The sequence below is a fragment of the Erpetoichthys calabaricus genome, chromosome 12 (genome assembly GCF_900747795.2).
Source record: "Erpetoichthys calabaricus chromosome 12, fErpCal1.3, whole genome shotgun sequence".
NCBI lineage: Eukaryota > Metazoa > Chordata > Cladistia > Polypteriformes > Polypteridae > Erpetoichthys > Erpetoichthys calabaricus.
The window spans coordinates 144713010-144731617 of NC_041405.2; the positions used below are offsets into that span (position 1 = coordinate 144713010).

At 43.4% G+C, this 18608-nt stretch overlaps 1 protein-coding gene across 4 annotated transcripts in view; it reads left to right on the plus strand.

The window, feature by feature from the left end:
* The first annotated feature begins 12794 nt into the window (after positions 1-12794).
* The window catches only part of mbd3a (methyl-CpG binding domain protein 3a), a 28335-nt gene continuing 22521 nt past the window's right edge, over positions 12795-18608 (plus strand). The window contains exon 1 of one of the 4 annotated variants that reach the window (XM_028816466.2): positions 12795-12858. In XM_028816466.2, coding sequence (XP_028672299.1) covers positions 12845-12858 — 14 coding nt within the window. In that variant the 5' untranslated portion in view covers positions 12795-12844. Of the gene's footprint in view, positions 12942-14225; positions 14576-18608 lie in introns of those variants that run through there. The other 3 variants (XM_028816465.2, XM_028816464.2, XM_028816467.2) reach the window with 3 other exon arrangements.

Genomic DNA, 18608 nt, shown 5'->3' on the forward strand with positions numbered 1-18608 from the left:
CTTCAAAGGCCGCCTGACGCGTCACACAAGACAGAGAGGGCGGGACCTATAAAATATCGCTCAGCCGATCCAATCGCATTTCGGTAAATGAGGTAAGACCTAAAACATAATGCACGAAAAATCCAATCGGGTACTGAGACGCGGAGACCAGCTTCCCCAAAGAGATGGGATTAGTGTTGTGCAAGTGTTCACTCTGAGGATGTCAGATTTGTGATTAACAAACTTGGCCCGGTAAAGTGTTTTCCTAAATATACGAATTTTCATGATATTACAATAGGATGACTTTTAAAAGTAGATTTATTTTCACACGCATAAAATCCATTGCTGGGGAGACGCCATACATACAATAATCAGCTGCACGCCAGCACAGATTAAAATACTTGCTGGAGAGACATATTACTGTGAGACAAAATTAAAGGCACACAATACAGTGACGCATATTACAGCCACATACAAGCCAGGATTACTGTAACAGAAAATAGACGGTCCTTTGCCATTTAATATAGACTGTACCTACTAATGTTTATGCACTACTATTCTAGCGCCCGTTATTGTTTAGGACTCATAGTGGATTTGATGCTATCAACTGCCAGACAGTGTTCAAAAGCCATTAAGAAAGCTAACAGAATGTTGGGTTATTTTGTGCCCTGATGTGTGTGGAGTACAAGTCACAGGAGGTTCTGCTCAAGCTTTATAACACAGTGGTGAGGCCTCATCTGGAGTCCTGTGTGCAGTTTGGGTCTCCAGGCTACAAAAAGGACATAGCAGCACAAGAAAAGGTCCAGAGAAGAGTGATAGGGCTGAGTCCAGGGCTACAGGGGATGAGTTATGAAGAAAGATTAAAAGAGCTGAGCCTTTACCGTTTAAACAAAAGAAGATTAAGAGCTGACATGATTGAAGTGTTTACAATTATAAAGGGAATTAGTACAGTGGATCAAGACGGTGACTTTAAAATGAGTTCATCAAGAACACGGGGACACAGTTGGAAACTTGTGAAGGGGAAATTTCACACAAACATTAGGAAGTTTTTTTTTGTCCCCACATGGCTGCACTCGAGTCTTCATTTGGGATCCTGAGGTGGTTCGCCGTGTAGTGGGTGCAGCAAAGCGCAGAGTAAGTGACCAAGTCGCATGGTAGACAGTAAGACCTTCAAAACTCAACTTGATGTTATTTTGAAAGAATCAAGTGAAGTCAATTTTATTTATAGAGCACTTTTAAAATAAGAGTAGTTGACCAAAGTGCTTTACAGTTTCCGTAAATAAACCAATAAATATATAAATACACCAAAATATATAAATAAATTAAAAAATAGTACTGTCATGCATGTTTAAAAAGCTTAGGCAAAGAGGTTTTCAGACTGGCATTCAATGTGACCAAAGTTGGCACTGAACGAATGTAAAAGGGCAGGCTATCCCAAAGCTTAGGGGCAGCGGCGGCAAAGGCAGGGTCCCCTCTGAGCTTAGGTCAAGACCTCGGCACCACCAGTAACTTCTGGTCAGAAGACCTAAGTGATCACGAGGGAGAGGAAGGGTGTAAGATATCAGTATGTTAAGAGGGGGCTAAACCATTCAGAGACTTTCAAACCAACACTAACACCACAGCTTGTTTAACAGAGGCCCGGACTGAAGCGGCCTTTACACGATGATTTATAACGTCCAAAACACTCGGCCCAGTCGCTTCAAAAACATCTTTAAGAAGACGAGAGGGAATGATAGCCAGCAGACAAATTGTGGGTTTAAGGTGACTAATTACTTCTACTAAAAAAAAAAAGGGAGCGATACAGGCACAAACCGATGAAAAACAGACGAGCATGTAGGGGGGACAGAAGGGTCATCGACAGAGGGTATAATGAGGGATCTCGTGTCAGCAGTTTTATGAACAAAAAAATCAAAGAAAATCCTTGCAAGTTGTTGATGTCCGGATGTGTAGAACAGGCGGGTGAAGAATAGCATTTATAGTGTTAAATAATTCACAAGGTCTATTGACTGTTATTTGTAATAACTAGGGGGCTTCACCCCCTGCTCGCTTCATTCGCCAATCCCCCCGGCCTACACTACGTGCCAGCCATTTCGCGTCTCTGCCGCTCGCATTGTGAAGAGAGGGGATGAATGCATCCCAAGGAGATGCGGTCGCTCCTCCAAAACCCCCTCTTAAACGATGATACAATAGGAAACAAATAGATTTTTTACCTCCTCTTTGCTCGATCAGCTGCTGGATTGCTGCTGCTGCCGTGCTGCATGATCTGCATCTTGAGCGGCGCACTTCTGTCATATCACTTATGTCCATATATTCGATCTCTTTACACTTTTACCTTTTCATCAATATCCAGTTGAATTTTGATTCCGTGTTTGGAATTACATCATGACAATGCAACGTATAACAGCCCGTGAGTGAATAGCGTTTCTTTCTCTCTACAAGAAATGTGTCTGACAATAGCATTCACACAAATGAGAAATGATTGAACCGTGTGTATGGTTATGTGGGCAGAACTTGTCCAAATCTCTTTGCTTAAAGTCTTGTCTCACGGGGCTTGAAATTTTCTCTCGCGGGATTTCACTTTCACCAAACAACAAATCTTTTAATTCTCGTGGATATGCCTCTTCATTGGGAAGAAACACTACTTTTTTTTTCCCTGATGGCAACACGAATTAGACGATCTACAAGTCTCTGACTTGAAGTTTAAATCCGAACAATATATTCAATCTGTTTCCGTTAGTTTGCACTAATGCAATCTTTCCTATCCTTTTTTTGAAACTTTCGAATTTTCGTACTCCATTATCTCTAACCTGCTCTGCATGTGTATCACACCAACGTTTTTGAATTCTTTGACGTTCTACTTTGTCATCTACTCTTTGTCTTTTATTTCTGGTTAAATCTCTTGGCACAAAGTCTCATCTCTCTCCTTCCAAGAAGATTTTTTTTTGATAATAAAGAAATATCTGAAAAATACTTTAATCTAGCAGATTTCACAGCTTTCTTGTAATTAGACAAACTGTCCCTTAAAATATCAAAAGACACCAAAAAAAGAATTAACTGGATAGGCCTGGCGAGCTTTGCTGCACTGGCTCTGGAAGATATCCTGCATTGTTCCTGTGCCTCTTCACATCGTGAAGATCTTTGAGAGGCTGGTCTTGGACTATAGGAGTCCACTTGTGGTAGACCACCTGGACCCACTGCAGTTTGCCTGTCTGACAAAGACTGGAGTGCAGGATGCGAAGATCTGTCTGCTCTACAAGGCACAGTCTCACCTGGACAAAGCTGGCAGTACTGTAAGGCAGCCCTGTTAAGGAGTCAGCACAGAGATATGCAGGAGGGTGAGCCCGTGGTGTCCTGATAATGAACTATCTGTAGGGCAGACCCCAGTGTGTGAGACTCGAGGATTGGGTGGGCACCACCAGGCACTGGCCTGTCTGCTTTTCCACTCACTCTGCACACCTCCGACTACAAATATAACCGCAAGTCGGGTCACTTGCAGGAATTCTCTGATGATTCTTCACTTCCGGGGTGGATTGATAAGGGGGATGAGACAGACGAGAGGAGTCAGGGGGAGAACTCAGCATCAGCAAAACCAACGAACTGCTTATTGACTTTTACTGCACTAACAGCTTCTGCGACAAGTCACAATTCAGGGAGTTGATGAGGAGGTGGTCCACTCCTACAAGTACTTGGGGGTCCTCATTAGTAACACGTTACACTTGTGTTGTAACACAGAGGAGCTAGACAAGAAAGGGCAGAGTGGGCTTTTTTGCCTTAGGAGACTGCACTCCTTTAATGTGAGCAGTGACATCCTTCACATCTTCTACAACTCTGTGCTGGGCTGTTAAGATCAACTTCAGGAGAAGCCCACCAAATCAACAAGGTAATTAACAGAGCAGGCTCAGTTAGGGGACACACTCTGAACCCCTGGAGGTCGTAGCAAAGGAGAGAATTGAATCAAAACTGAGTGCCATTATGAACAACACTGCACATCCTCTCTCTCTGAAACACCAGCACTGAGAATGTTCAGCCAACAAATCATTCAGCAGAAGTGTGTCAAGAAATACGACTGGGGGGCTCCTTTATACCAACAGCAATACATCTACACAGTGCCTCACTGGGGCTGGGACTGCAGTTTTTATCTTTACCAAAGTCAGACATGTTCTTTCTCCTTAGTGATTCTTCTGTGTATTTTTCAAAATATAATGCTATTTATTTACTTATTTATTGAGCTTCTGTAAAATGCCAGATTTCCACTTGGGGACAAATAAAGTTTGCTTACGTATGCATTCATGTGTTCATTTGTTCATTCGATTGATCAGTTGACCCATCTATCATTCGATTGATCAGTTGACCCGTCTATTTAAATCTGCTTGTGGCTACAGAACCAGTCGCCATCATACTTGCAGCTCATTTCCTTGCAGGATTTCCCTTACCCTCCTAATGAATCAGTGGGCTTAAACAATGGCAGCAACACTCACCCCGTTCGTTCTCTGTAGCACTACCACCCGAACCAGACTTCTTCTATTGTATGTCACACGTGTACCCATCTGTTTGCTGAGAATGAGAGAAAGGATGACTCACCTAGCCAGTTCTTGACAGAATGTTCTTCATGAAACTTCACGTTTCTCTTCTTAGATTTGCATGTGCAGTGCGATAGTCAAAACTCCTTAGCCTGTTTTTATTCTTTGTGTCTCCGATCAACATACAGGCATAAATAGACGAGTGGCTGCATGATCTGCAACAGCACCTTCTTGATGCTGTCTTTTGTCCCCCAACATCCACGCCAATATGACCTTCATCACAGCTCCATGTGAAACCTCACAATTTAAATCGCCTTCGTCACTGGAGCTCCTATCAGCCAACTTCTTCATCACAGTCACTCAGGCCTCTCCTTTGGCCAAAACATTGAGTACCATGAAGGCATTTTAACTGCTTAGTCATCACACCGTCTATCCTTCGTCATTTCAGGTGTTATTTTGTCATTGACCTGTTTTATGTACAAAAAGGTACACTCGTAGACTCGTAGCTTAAGTATTTGCTGACATCCTCTTCTTTATTGTCAGTTTTATTCCCACCATCGAATGCAGAGCTGATTTGGCTTGGAACATTTGCTGACAACCTGATCATCCATCCCACCCAATCACCTAAATATTTGTAAACTCCAAACTTGACAGCAACTGGCCCAGAATTCAATTCAATACTTTAGCGTGTCTACTGGCCACCACGTTTTAAAACGAAACAACACCTGCTGTGGGACACAATCACCGCTTTTCATCTGTAGAACTCAGTGTATCCTTTGTAAAAGATAGCCCGGACACAGACAGACATGGACTCCAGATGTCCAAACCACACCACTTCTCCACTCCACTCGTCTCCTCGCAAGCTCCATCCTCTTCCACCCGGATGTGCTGCAGGTGCTCCCCGATGATCTCCCTGCAGCATTTCCTGGTGTGGCGGAAGTGCTGTGGTCCAAGGCTCTTTAGTCCTTCGGGCGCCCCCTGGAAAGATGCTGAGTATATTGGGACAAGGATGTTCAGCAAGAGTGAAAGGGAAGGTCTACAGGACGGTAGTGAGACCAGCTATGTTATATGGGTTGGAGACGGTGGCACTGACCAGAAAGGAGGAGACAGAGCTGGAGGTGGCAGAGTTAAAGATGCTAAGATTTGCATTGGGTGTGACGAGGATGGACAGGATTAGAAATGAGGACATTAGAGGGTCAGCTCAAGTTGGATGGTTGGGAGACAAAGTCAGAGAGGCGAGATTGCGTTGGTTTGGACATGTGCAGAGGAGAGATGCTGGGTATACTGGGAGAAGGATGTTAAGGATAGAGCTGCCAGGGAAGAGGAAAAGAGGAAGGCCTAAGAGGAGGTTTATGGATGTGGTGAGAGAGGACATGCAGGTGATGGGGGTAACAGAACAAGATACAGAGGACAGAAAGATATGGAAGAGGATGATCCGCCGTATGCAACCCCTAATGGGCGCAGCCAAAAGAAGAAGAAGATGTTAAAGATAGAGCTGCCAGGGAAGAGGAAAAGAAGAAGGCTTAAGAGGAGGTTTATGGATGTGGTGAGAGGGGACATGCATGTGATGGGTGGAACAGAACAAGATGTAGAGGACAGAAAGATATGGAAGAAGATGATCTGCTGTGGCAACCCCTAACGGGAGCAGCTGAAAGAAGAAGAAGAAGAAAAAGAATTGTACAGCGCCCCTGAAACAGTTTCAGGTTAAGGGCCTCGCTCAAGGGCCCAGCAGAGTAGAATCTCTTTTGTTGGTGAAGATGCCCTTTGACACCGCATTTGTGCCAGTTTACAATTCAGACTTCAGATAATGCTGTTTTTATTTTTTTTTATTATCTAATTTTTATTGAGAAAATGTAAAGTGCATAGAGACAACACCCTGTGATGGGTTTTGCATCCTGACGAGGGATTTGTTCTTTCCTTACACCCACTGTTGTCTGGGATAAGCACCAGCTTCCCTGTGACCCTGCTTAGGAGAAGCAGCTTTGGGAAATGGCTGAATGGATGGATGGATGGATGGATACATTATCAGGCAGGGCCACCTTAACGCATGGGCACACTGGGCAGTTGCCCGGGAGTCCCACGAGCATAGGGACCCCATGCTAATCTATGTATGTTGTGACTTGCTGAGTGGTTGTGTAGGTTGGGGTCCCAGTGCACTGCTTTGCCCAGGGGCCTATGATGTTGTTCAGACGGCCCTGTTATCAGGTAGTTTGTTTTATATAAGACAAGGGGGCTCCGCCCCCTGCTCGCTTCGCTCGCCTACCCCCGGTGTTTTGAACCCGTGCCCGCTGGGCAGCCACGTGTGAGGATGACGCACATTTAATACGGAGCGTTCGCCCGTGTCACTCTGGGGCCCCCCACTGTTAATACGGAGCTCCGTCCGTACTATTATGCGGTGCATTGTGGACTACTGCGGACCCCGTAGTGTTTCCCGTTTCAGTTTGTATCTCGGTCAGTCGAGCTTTTTGTTTTTGAAGCTTTTGAATTCCGGTCTTCATTATCTGTAACCTGCTGTCCATGTGTTTGGCCCCCTCGTTTAACCTGTTTATGACGTTTTACTTTGCTTTCTACTCTGTCTTTCATTTCTGATCTCGCTTTATTCTGCTTTTGTTTCAATGACACCTGGTGCGTGGTGAATATATTTTCCCTTTTTCGAGTAATAATTTTCATTTGTTTGCGATACTGTGATGTTTGTCGTACTGTTGTTAATGCATTACTGTAATATGATTCAGCTACGCTGTATAGTTTGGACGTGTGAGGATGACGTATGTTTAATACGGAGCGTTCGCCCGTGTCACTCTGGGTCTCCCCACTGTTACTACGAAGCTCTTTCCGAACTATTATGCGGTGCATTGTGGAGCACTGCGGACTCTGTAGTGTTTCCCGTTTCACTTCGTATCTCATTTAGTCGAGCTCTTTCTTTTTGGAGCAGTGCCTGCCTGGTCTGCGTCATTTCAGACGCACGTTGTAGGCGCCTGCGTTCATTAATTATATCCAGGCAGGCGCGTGTTTGTATCTCGGTCACTCGAGCTGTGTCGTGTTGAATCCGTGCCTGCTTTGCCTACGCAGTTTGAGACGCGCGTTGTAGGCGTCCACATTCATTAGATCTGTCCACGCGGGCTCGGTGTCGAAGCTGTGCTAGTTGTTGAGCTGTTTGGTTTTGGAGCCAAGACAGTTTTGCTTCCGCAGTTTCAGACGCATGTCCGTACCATCTCGGGTTTGATGTATGAACCTTTGTGGACTCCGTAGTGTGTCCCGTTTCACTCTGGGGCGGGGCGTTGACTCCTCTTGTTTTACTATGTCTCCTCCTGCGCTTTCACCACGCATTAGTGCCACTCACAATATGGCGGCGACGCCTGCGCCTTCCGTATTATGTTGGTTTTTACAATGCTGTGTAGGCGCCTTTGCCTTTTGTACTTTGCCGCGCCTTCCGACGCACGATGTAGGCGCCTGCACCTTCCGGGTCCGCCTCCGCTGTGTGATGTGGACGTTTAACTGTCGTTGTTTCTGCCTTTATATTCTGTATCTCGGTATGCATGTGTTTCATGCCTAGGTTTTTTTTGAAGCTGTTGCATTTCAGTTTTCATCATCTGTAACCCGCTCTCCATGTGTTCGTCCCCGTTCTTGAATCCCTTTATAAAGTTTTACTTTGTTTCCTACTCTGTGTTTTATTTCTGACTTCGCTTTATCCTGCTTGCGGCATGTCAGACGGTTCGTAGTCTTTCTCGTTTTACTCTGAGCAGGGGGGCTTTGTTCTGTAACCTGCTCTCCATGTGTTTGTCCCTGTTCTTTAACCTCTTTATGACGTTTTACTTTGTTTCCTACTCTGACGGTTCGTAGTCTCTCCCGTTTTGCTCTGGTGCTTGGGGGCTTTGTGTGGCACCTGTGCACGTGCGTAGTTTCTCCCATTTCACTCTGGGGGGGGGGGTTTTGTGTGGCACTTGCGCACTATGTCTTTTGCGTCCACGGGCAGGTCCCTGCGTCCATATCCGGTTTACCATTCTCGTTTAGTAACATGGATTAGTGACCCAGACTGAGATGTTCTGGCGCCCTGTCCAGCAATTTTTTTTTTCTATCTTATGTTTTCTTGGTCAGGCTCCAAATTCCCTAGGACCCTGTTCAGGGTAAAGAGGGTGCATGGATGGATGGAGACACAAAAATGAAAGCATTGCAAATTAATTAAGAATTCATAAAAAGTACAAAACAAAGAAAGCACAGAAAAAAATGACAATTGGTACCCACGTCCACATCATTTGAAAGGTGATGCCTTTCAAAAGTATCCTGGCAGTTCCGCTGCTTTCACTTTTTTTAAGGGCTTGACTGGCGAGAATGTGCACATCCAAGCCGTTAGGAAAAAGATTGTTGAAGCACATCGACCCCCACACGGAAATGGGAAAAGATGAAGAGGAAGTAGTGTGCAACTTTCATTTTTGTCTGCAGTCACAGGGATAAGATCTGTGCACATGACAGCTGACAACCAATGAATGCTTATCTGGAAGTACAATGCATGCAATGCAGCAACAAGGAATAAGGACTGTGGGTGCAAGAGGGGCTCGTCTGTCTGATGTCTCGTGTTTTACATACCACAAGAGAATGGAAAATAAAAAGGTGCGAGTTGCGGCTGAACTCGCTGTACCTGTAAAGCATTCACACGGGCGCCAGCTGTGCCAGACAGCACGTCATTGGTTGTCAGAAAAAGACACAAAGGGATGTCATCAGGGATGTCCCTTGTGTAATGTGATGCCAGCGTTACCTGAAAAGGCACTCCATCTTTACCAGTATTCCTGTATCTTAAAATATTTTGGATTGTGAAGATGACGAGATATTCTTTCAAATCCTAGTCAATGAAATAAGCATAAAGTAAAGAAATAAAACCAAACTTTGATACACGTTTTTTATGGGCCAAAGAACGCCCTTTAACATCCAATATCCCAGAGTGAAAAAGTCATTGCATCTTTAAATTTAGGAAATTCGGTTCACCACTTCATCATCAAACGACGCCTATCATTGTCTCATATCACCGAACAGTTTAGTGCCGTTCCTTTATCGTTCACCACTTAAAAGCCAATAGCCTTAATTTTAGAGAAGAAATCCTAACATAGTAATTTGGGAAACAGGTTAGATGCCAGACTACAAGCAGGTAGGGAAACAGAGGCAAAGTTGCCAAACAAACATACAAACAAATAAATAAATAAATAATAATAAACAGAAAAAACACAAGCAAGAGTAATAAAGCATTAAACCCTGGAACTGAAGAAACACATAAGTGCCACAAAAAAGGCTTTCACAAAGACAGGATACACAATGTCTCAGTCCAGCGGCCCCCTTTTTTTTTTTTTCCTTTGCCCCTTCTGTCACATGACTGCCGTCTGATAAGAGCTGCATGGCAACAGACAGAAGTAGGAGGGGCCAGAGGCAAATTAAAGGAAAAAGGAGCGGCAAGGGGGCGGGGCCCAAACAAGACCTCACAATGCAGTGCAGACTCCTTCTCTACACCTCACTGTCTTGGGCTGCTGATGATGATAGGTGAATTAGGATTTGATGACGCTCAATGTCAAAAGAAACTCTACCTCATGTACCACGGTGACAAAAACTGCATCCCAACACTACAGGTGTAAAATGTGAGCAGACTCCTTCCTTAATTGTGTTCTGCAATGCTTGTCAGTTTAAATAGTAACTCTCAGTTATCTCAGTGTGATGGGCTGGCTTTCTGTCCAGGTTTGGATCCTCACTTTGTACACAGTGTAAATATAGATAGATGGATAGACAGATATGAAGACACTTGATAAAAGAAAACTAGATGATAGCTAGCTAGCTAAAAAGACAGATGTGAAAGGTACTATATAATATGTAGATAACGATAGATTTGAAAGGCACTATATGATAGATAGATAGATAGATAGATAGATAGATAGATAGATAGATAGATAGATAGATAGATAGATATGAAAGGCACTATATAATAGATAAATGGACATAAAAGGTGCTATATAATAGATAGATAGATAGATAGATAGATAGATAGATAGATAGATAGATAGATAGATAGATAGATAGATATGAAAGGCACTATATATACATAAATATATAAAAGGCACTAATAGATAGATAGGAAGAATTAAATTGTAAATATATTAATGAAAGAAATGTTTGTCCTCAACTAGGACCTTTTTGAGTCAGAAATCAGACAGGAGGAATCATGTACATACGTCTTTATCATCATGAAGGGGGAACACACCCTATTACAACAGTCAACTAAGGGATACTACTCAGAGCAGATGTGTCAAAGGAATGATCACAGAATAAAGCCGGAGACATACATTTATAGACAATTGAATTTACATAACAGTTCTGAATTAATGCTAACATTTCATCTGACATTTATTTACTCTGGATGGTTCAAAAGGCATGGGATGTTTTAAGAAAAGAGCATAACCAGCTTACATACCCCAAAATAAAAGTCTCATTCCATTATATTCTTGTTCTTCTCCATATTTCGTAAGTTCCACCCTTCTATCCTTCTTTCATGAAATTTTCTATATATGTGACAACTGTCGAGTCTTACTAAGTGCATGAAAGAACATGACATCAGCCAATTTCTTGAACCGTCCCCTGGAACATTGTGTTTGTTTGCTTAATCATTTCTGCAGTCTCTTCATGCTACTCCTTCAAACAAATGCTTGTATTTCTTTTAATGTACATGGCACACCAAAACACTTCATGCACAAAACCCTAAATAACTATATGTTTCTCTCACCATAGATAGATAGATAGATAGATAGATAGATAGATAGATAGATAGATAGATAGATATGAAAGGCACTATATAATAGATAAATGGACATAAAAGGTGCTATATAATAGATAGATAGATAGATAGATAGATAGATAGATAGATAGATAGATAGATAGATAGATAGATAGATAGATATGAAAGACACTATATAATAGATAAATTGACATAAATGGTGCTACATGATAGATAGATAGATAGATAGATAGATAGATAGATAGATAGATAGATATGAAAGGCACTATATAATAGATAAATGGACATAAAAGGTGCTATATAATAGATAGATAGATAGATAGATAGATAGATAGATAGATAGATAGATAGATAGATAGGTAGATAGATAGGTAGATCTGCGGTGGGTTGGCACCCTGCCCAGGATTGGTTCCCCGCCTTGTGCCCTGTGTTGGCTGGGATTGGCTCCAGCAGACCCCCGTGACCCTGTGTTCGGATTCAGCGGGTTAGACAATAGATAGATAGATAGATAGATAGATAGATAGATAGATAGATAGATAGATAGATAGATAGATAGATAGATAGATAGATAGATAGGAAAGGCACTATATAATAGCTAAATTGACATAAATGGTGCTACATGATAGATAGATAGATAGATATGAAAGGCACTATATAATAGATAAATTGACATAAATGGTGCTATATGATAGATAGATAGATCTGAAAGGCACTATATAATAGATAGATGAGAGTAAACCTTTCATCCCATCAAGCTTTTTTTAGTTGACAAATAGCTGTGTTGTTTCCGTATTTCATCCAAGTACGTTTTTGAATTTGTCAACCCTTTTTGTTTCAAAGACATGTCCTGGTGGTTTATCTTATAGACGATTAGTTGCACAGACTGTGATGGACTGAAGTCCTGTCCAGGGATTGTTCCTGCCTTGTGCCCATGGCTGGCTGAGACAGGCTCCATCTTCCCTGCAATCATGATCTGGAAAAGTGGGTTTGGATAATGGATGGATAGCTGTGTGGATAGTTACAAAGACTTCGGAAACAGCCCTCCATAGCGGCTTTTAAAGGCAGACGGCTAGGTATGCACTGGAGTTAACGTTACGGACCTGACATGGTGACTTTCACGTCAGACGGTTGGTTATTCACACACTGACAATGACTATTTAGTACAGCTAACCGAATACTTAAACTTTTATAGTGGACAGCTGTTGACACAGTTGGTAATATGGTAGAGGGATTGTGGTAAAGGTAACTACAACGTGCTGCAGAAACCACTCATTTGAAAGTTTAATTATGTAAATAAAACTTTCTGTCCTTGCAGTACAACACGCTGCGGGAAGTAAACGCTTTACGACAGCCGCCTGCATAACACGCTTCGGATGCACGGTAAGGCGCTACACAAGTCACCGTGCTCTACAGGCTCAGTCAGCGTGTATTCGATTGGGGGTGCAGAGGGACTATTTGTCGGCGCAAGGATCCCGCTGTTAGCAGATGAGTGACGGGCCTTCATTCATTCATTCATGGGTCGAGGGGGAGGGGATCTTCAAATACGCGAAGGGGGGGAGTGGAGAAAGGATACGAGATGGAGCAAAAACAGTAAGTCGCAAAGAAGAATAAGAAGAAGTCACGGCGACGGGAAAAGCTAAGCAAAGCATAATGAAAGCACTAGCCGAGATAAGGCAGGTGGTTTGGCGGTGTCTCGCACGCGAGCGGGTGGTTCCCGAGAGCGCGGTCACGGAGGGGTGCAGGAACCGGGGGAGTTTGGGGCTTCTTTATGTTTGTAGCTAGGATGTCAACACCTGCTCCCTCACAACTCTCACTTCGGCCGCCTTTCCTAGTCTCCCGATTCGGCGTTTGCACGTGGAGTTCGTAAATACGAGCCTGCTATTCAGTGTCTTTGCTTTTGCGGTTCCATCCTTTGTTGTTGTCCGGTGCACGAGGCAATCTGCTCGGGCGGGCGGGCGGCTTTTTTTTTTTTGGCGGGGGGCGGCGACGGTGGGATTCTCTTTTCACGCCAGGAAACCGGACGTTCAGCCCCGCTATCCCCGTGGAAGTGGGGGGATGTGCACTGCTTGATGAAGCTTGCATGCTTGCTTTGAGAAACTTTTTACTTGAATGCTTTTCTTATTTCGTTTCCACTCCATGCATCCTTGAATGGCTTTCGCTGTTTTTAACTTTCCGTGACAGAGGGGGGAGTACGAGCTGCCTTGTTATGGGAGTCCACGTGCAACTTTGCACGGATGGTCGCCAACCCCTCTTGTTATGCTCAGTGGTTGGCGACCTGTTGTTCTGCTTCGGTCGATTTCGTGCCTCGTCATGACAGGCGTGGACATGAGGACTATAAGAAAATGCAAAGAAAGGGCAGCTGAGCCACCCCCACGCCCCCTCCCCCTTTCCTGGCGGCAGGGTCTCGCTCTTTAAATCCCTCGCTCACATTGTTCGAGGACGGAGAGTTGTTGCAAGCATGGAAGTTTGCTCGCTGCGTCCTAAACGCATGGGTTTGAAGCGCAGCTTTTTCGGTGTTCGATCACCTTTGGAAAAAGCCGTCGGGCTGCTGTTGGTGTACCGGAGTTCGGGGGGACATTTTTGGACTTCTCAGTTTATTTCACTTTAATGTATTAAACACTACTTTGGGGGGGGGGGTTTCCCTCTTTTTTTTTTTTTTGATTCGGGTGGGGACGTTCGACTGGTCAGCCCGGGCACTATGCGAAGTTAGATGGTCGTACGAGTCGTTTTCCTCGCCCTCCTTCTAATTTGTCAGAGTCGGCGGTCACGTTGCTATTTTGTGTACGTTTGTTGGAGTTTGAGGTGCTCTCGATCTTGCATTGTACGGATTTAAGCGGACGGCTTAAGAGGCCTGAGTGAGGCAGGCAGCCGCCGAGTAGGTCGGCGTGCAGTGTCCCTTCTCCATTTTTCGCTTTCAGCATTTTTGCATTAATTATTTATGGATTTGCTCGTTGTTTGTGCAGCATGTGTGGACTGCACTAGTTTGCGCAGGCGGACACGATTTCGAAACGGTGCGCAGCGGCCGCTGGCGGAAGGATTGGAGCATCGAAGCGCGGTGAGGAGGCGATACGGAGGCTGCGGGGACGGCGGCGGCGCGGCGTCGAATCAATGAACATAGAGTCCGTAAAAAAATAATAAACGCGCTCCTCGGTCCCGCACAAGAACTCCACTTTCGGGGCGCACCACCCCCCGGCAACATGGAGAGGAAAAGGTGGGAGTGCTCGGCTCTCCCCCAGGGCTGGAAAAGGGAAGAAGTGACCAGAAAGTCGGGTTTGTCCGCTGGCAAGAGCGATGTCTATTACTATAGGTACTGAGCAAAAGGGGGCATTTTGTAAGCTACCCCGTCACGGAGGGGGGCAGGGGCACCTGGGCATTGCGCCACACCCGTCATGGAAGCGGCCTGTGGGTCCCAAGGCCCAGCAGCCCTTTTGGGGAGGGGGCGGAGGGAACGGGCCGTTGGGAGAAGGGGTGCGGGTGTGGGTGGAATGGGAAGGCGGGGCGGTTAACGTTGATGGTGATGTTGGGGGAGGGGTTGCCCTTCTGACACGGGAGACATTTCGCGAGGGTCTGGTCTGCTCCATAACCTGGCGATCGCTAGGGATAGCACCGGTGTAGTGCATGCTGTTACCTTGTATTATAGGCCCGGTGGCGGCGTGTCTGTGCTTGACATGATGGAGGCACGTATGGTGACTGTACTGTTTGGCTGTTGTCTACAAAGCCGTTTGCCTGGAGGGCTTCTGTTTGATGGTGCATCCCAGAGCTGCCAAGTGCTGGATCTGACCGCAGCAGTACTGGTTTGTTCTACTTAAACCACCCGACAGTGCCGTGAATCGACTTAGAAATGTATACAGTACTAGGGCACTTAATGGTGGATTGTGCGACGCATTGTCTTCGAATTTGCTTCACAATTTCTTCATTACACTGCCACAGTTCCATTTTATATTGGCTGTTTAATAAATACACAGCCGTAAAGAATATCATGCTACATTAAAGTATGAGTTTCCTATTTACGGAAGTACACTGAAAATGACTAGACCTTGTAGGATGACTAGACCATTACAGGTGTACTTCCTGTATTTTTGATCAAATGAAGCATTGTTTCACCCACACTGCATTGTGAGCCCTAGACACTTGTGTTCTGTATTTTATATGGCAACACAGCTTTTGCAGAATGTGAGGGAGCAGTTGGTGAAATGAGCAAAGGTTAAGTATTGGACAGTACATGTTTGTATTGTCAGTTCTTTGATTTATAGTTTTATTAAGGGTTCTTAAACATGAATCGTTTAGTGAAATGTGTGGCTGTTGGTTTTTATTTTATCCAGCCTACTGTGCTTGGATAAATACTCATGTTATAACTTTGTTCAGTGCTAAGGGCACTTTCTCCAGAAAAGATGCTGGATTATGGCTTTATTGACTTTGTTTTACATCCTGTGTGTTGTGGCGTGGCTGCTAAAAGTAGGGTAGTTTTCAGAAGTGGGTACACTAGCCCAAAGTGGTATGCAAAAGTACTGTTTGGATGTGCATCCAGAGGTTTACATGAGAAACTATCAGCATACTTGTGCTCAATTCTTTTTTTTTTTTTTTAATTTGAGCTTTAAATGTACTGAAACTATATCAATGTTAATATTTTTCAATACTTAAATACATCTTTTCATTAAAGAAAGCTGCACTAGCCAAAGCAAATACTAAAATCATCCAGCATTAAAGCCAGTCAACTTGTTTTCAAAAATGCTAAAATATTTTCAAAAAGTATCGATTTCAAACTTTGAAATACTGTCTTTAAAATACAGCCTTCTACAGAAACCTATTACTATCCCCTTAACTGTCTGAATTGCATTATAAAGATATTTGCCTGCTTGTCATCAGTAGCATTGTACACACACTCTTGTACCAGCGGGGCAAGCAGACTAACGATATCAAATACATAGTATGCAACAAATACCATTTATTTCTACAGCAGATTTTCATAGAAAGTATGTAGCGCAAAGTACTGTACAAGATGACAAAGAGAAAATAATACATAAAATAAGTGAATAAAAACACATACCAAAAATAGCAGGAATCAGTATGTACTTGTATAACGAGAGATATAGGTAATAGGCAACGTATTATCCTTATATATAGGTTTGGTTTTTATTTTCGTAATAAGCTCAAATGCAATGGTCAAATGGCAAGTGGGGACTCTGTGGCACGATGTTTAAGAAAACCAAAACCTACCCAAACCCCAGTGGGCATTCCACCCAACCTAAATGTACTTAAGCTGTTTTTTATTATTTACATAAAGGCATTGATGTAAGTGGGTCTAATCAACAATCAGCATATCTGCTCAAAATAAAGGAACAGGATCAAAGTGTTGAGCATTCAGTTGTATTCGGGTTGTGCAGAACAGGTGCTTCACTATTGTAGCTCATAGGGCTAGCTTTCCTGCCTCCAAGCACTAGGGGCTAAGATTTGATTTCTTGCCTTCTCAGGGTCTAGTTATTACAGTAGTAGTTCACACATTCTCCCCATGCGTTTATAAATTGTTTGGTATGGGATTGTTTAACAAAAATGACCTTTTTTACGATGAATACTGGAAAGGTGTTGCATCATTCTCCATTACCTAATGTGTTCAGTTGTGTTGTGAAGTAAATTACATTCACTTTGCAGTTAGGTATACTGCTTGAGATGCATTGGAAATGTTTAGTATATCATAAGTTACAATTTCACCACAAACATTGTTTTATAGATTTTTTTATTATTGTAAATTCGCTTAAATATGTTTTGCATGTTAAGCTGAAATCCAGTAATAAAGATACTGTACTGGAAGTAAGCTTTAACAAGTGTAATTAACTGAAAAATGTTGATTTTATTGGGGGGGAAAAAAATTGAAAGCACTAGAAGTTTCCTAGTTATGCAATTCTGCTTCCAGATTAGTAAGAGGGAATGCCTGTCCTACCACTTCTTCGCATGAGGAAGTAACCAAGGGAACATGCCCACAGCCATATTCCTTGTATGGTGAGTTTAGATTCAGTGCTCTGTATACCTTGTGCGAGTCTAAAATGTTGGGGAGGGAATTGTTAAAATGCCTTAACATAGTGAGTAAAGTGCAAATTCCATGCAGGTGGAGATGGGACTATAGTTTAAATACAGGAGTCTAGATTTGCTGGGCAGCAGCATTTACCATGAAAACTCGTGCTATGTAATTATAAATCAGTTAATGTGATAATAAAATTGACTTGAACATTACATGTGACATACTCATTTCTTCTTTGTTGATGCTATCAATATTGCCAACCCATTTATAAACGTTTTGATACTGTTAAACTCCTGAAATATCAAATTTGACAGTTCAATGTGTATAATGCATTACTACAAGAGTCTGAGAGATTTTGTACATCTGCTATAGAACCATCCCACATTTGATCAAAGAACAATATGTGATTTAATATTTTAACAAACATATTTCACTATATTACCTGTGCCTTACTGTTAACATGCAGGAAGTATTGCTATCTGCATTTCAGAACAGGTAATCAACCTGAAGCTAAGCGTATTTGAGCTGTGCCAGTACTCAAGTTAGAGACCCATCTAGAAAAAGCTTTGATTGCTGCAGGAAGAGGTGTTGGTGAGACCAGCAGGGGGAGCTTAACCTGTGGTCTGTGTGTGGATACCAATGCCCCAGTGCAGTGATGGGAACACTGTTGCTGTCCTTAAGATGAGACCTAAGAGTGAGGTCCTGACTCAGTGGTAAGATTCCTGGGTGTTTCCTGAGATCTGGGCTAAATTGCCCTCCTCATCCTGGTCATTCTTGCCCCCTAATTCTGCCCTGTCCCTTATTGGCTAACTAAATCTCTCACCCCTTCAACACCTAATAGCTGAAGTATGCTGAACATAGTGGTACAAAACTGGCAGCCATTGGATTATCCAGGTGAATTATACACATTGGTGGTGGTTGAAGTGTTTCCTTACTGCCTGTGTAAAGTGCTTTGAGGGGAATGGGTGGAGAATACTGTCAGGAGTAATTTGTGTCAGACGGGTATTGGCAAGAGTGAAAGGGAAAGTCTACAGGGCAGTAGTGAGACCAGCTTTGTTATATGGGTTAGAGACCAAGCTGGAGGTGGCACGAGTTAAAGATGTTAAGATTTGCATTGGGTGTGACGAGGACGAACAGGATTAGAAATGAGGACATTGGAGGGTCAGCTCAGGTTGGACGGTTTGGCAGCAAAAGTCAGAGAGGCGAGATTGTGTTGGTTTGGACATGTGCAGAGGAGAGATGCTGGGTATATTGAGAAAAGGATGCTAAGGATAGAGCTATCAGGCAAGAGGAAAAGAGGCAGGCCGAAGCGGTTTATGGATGT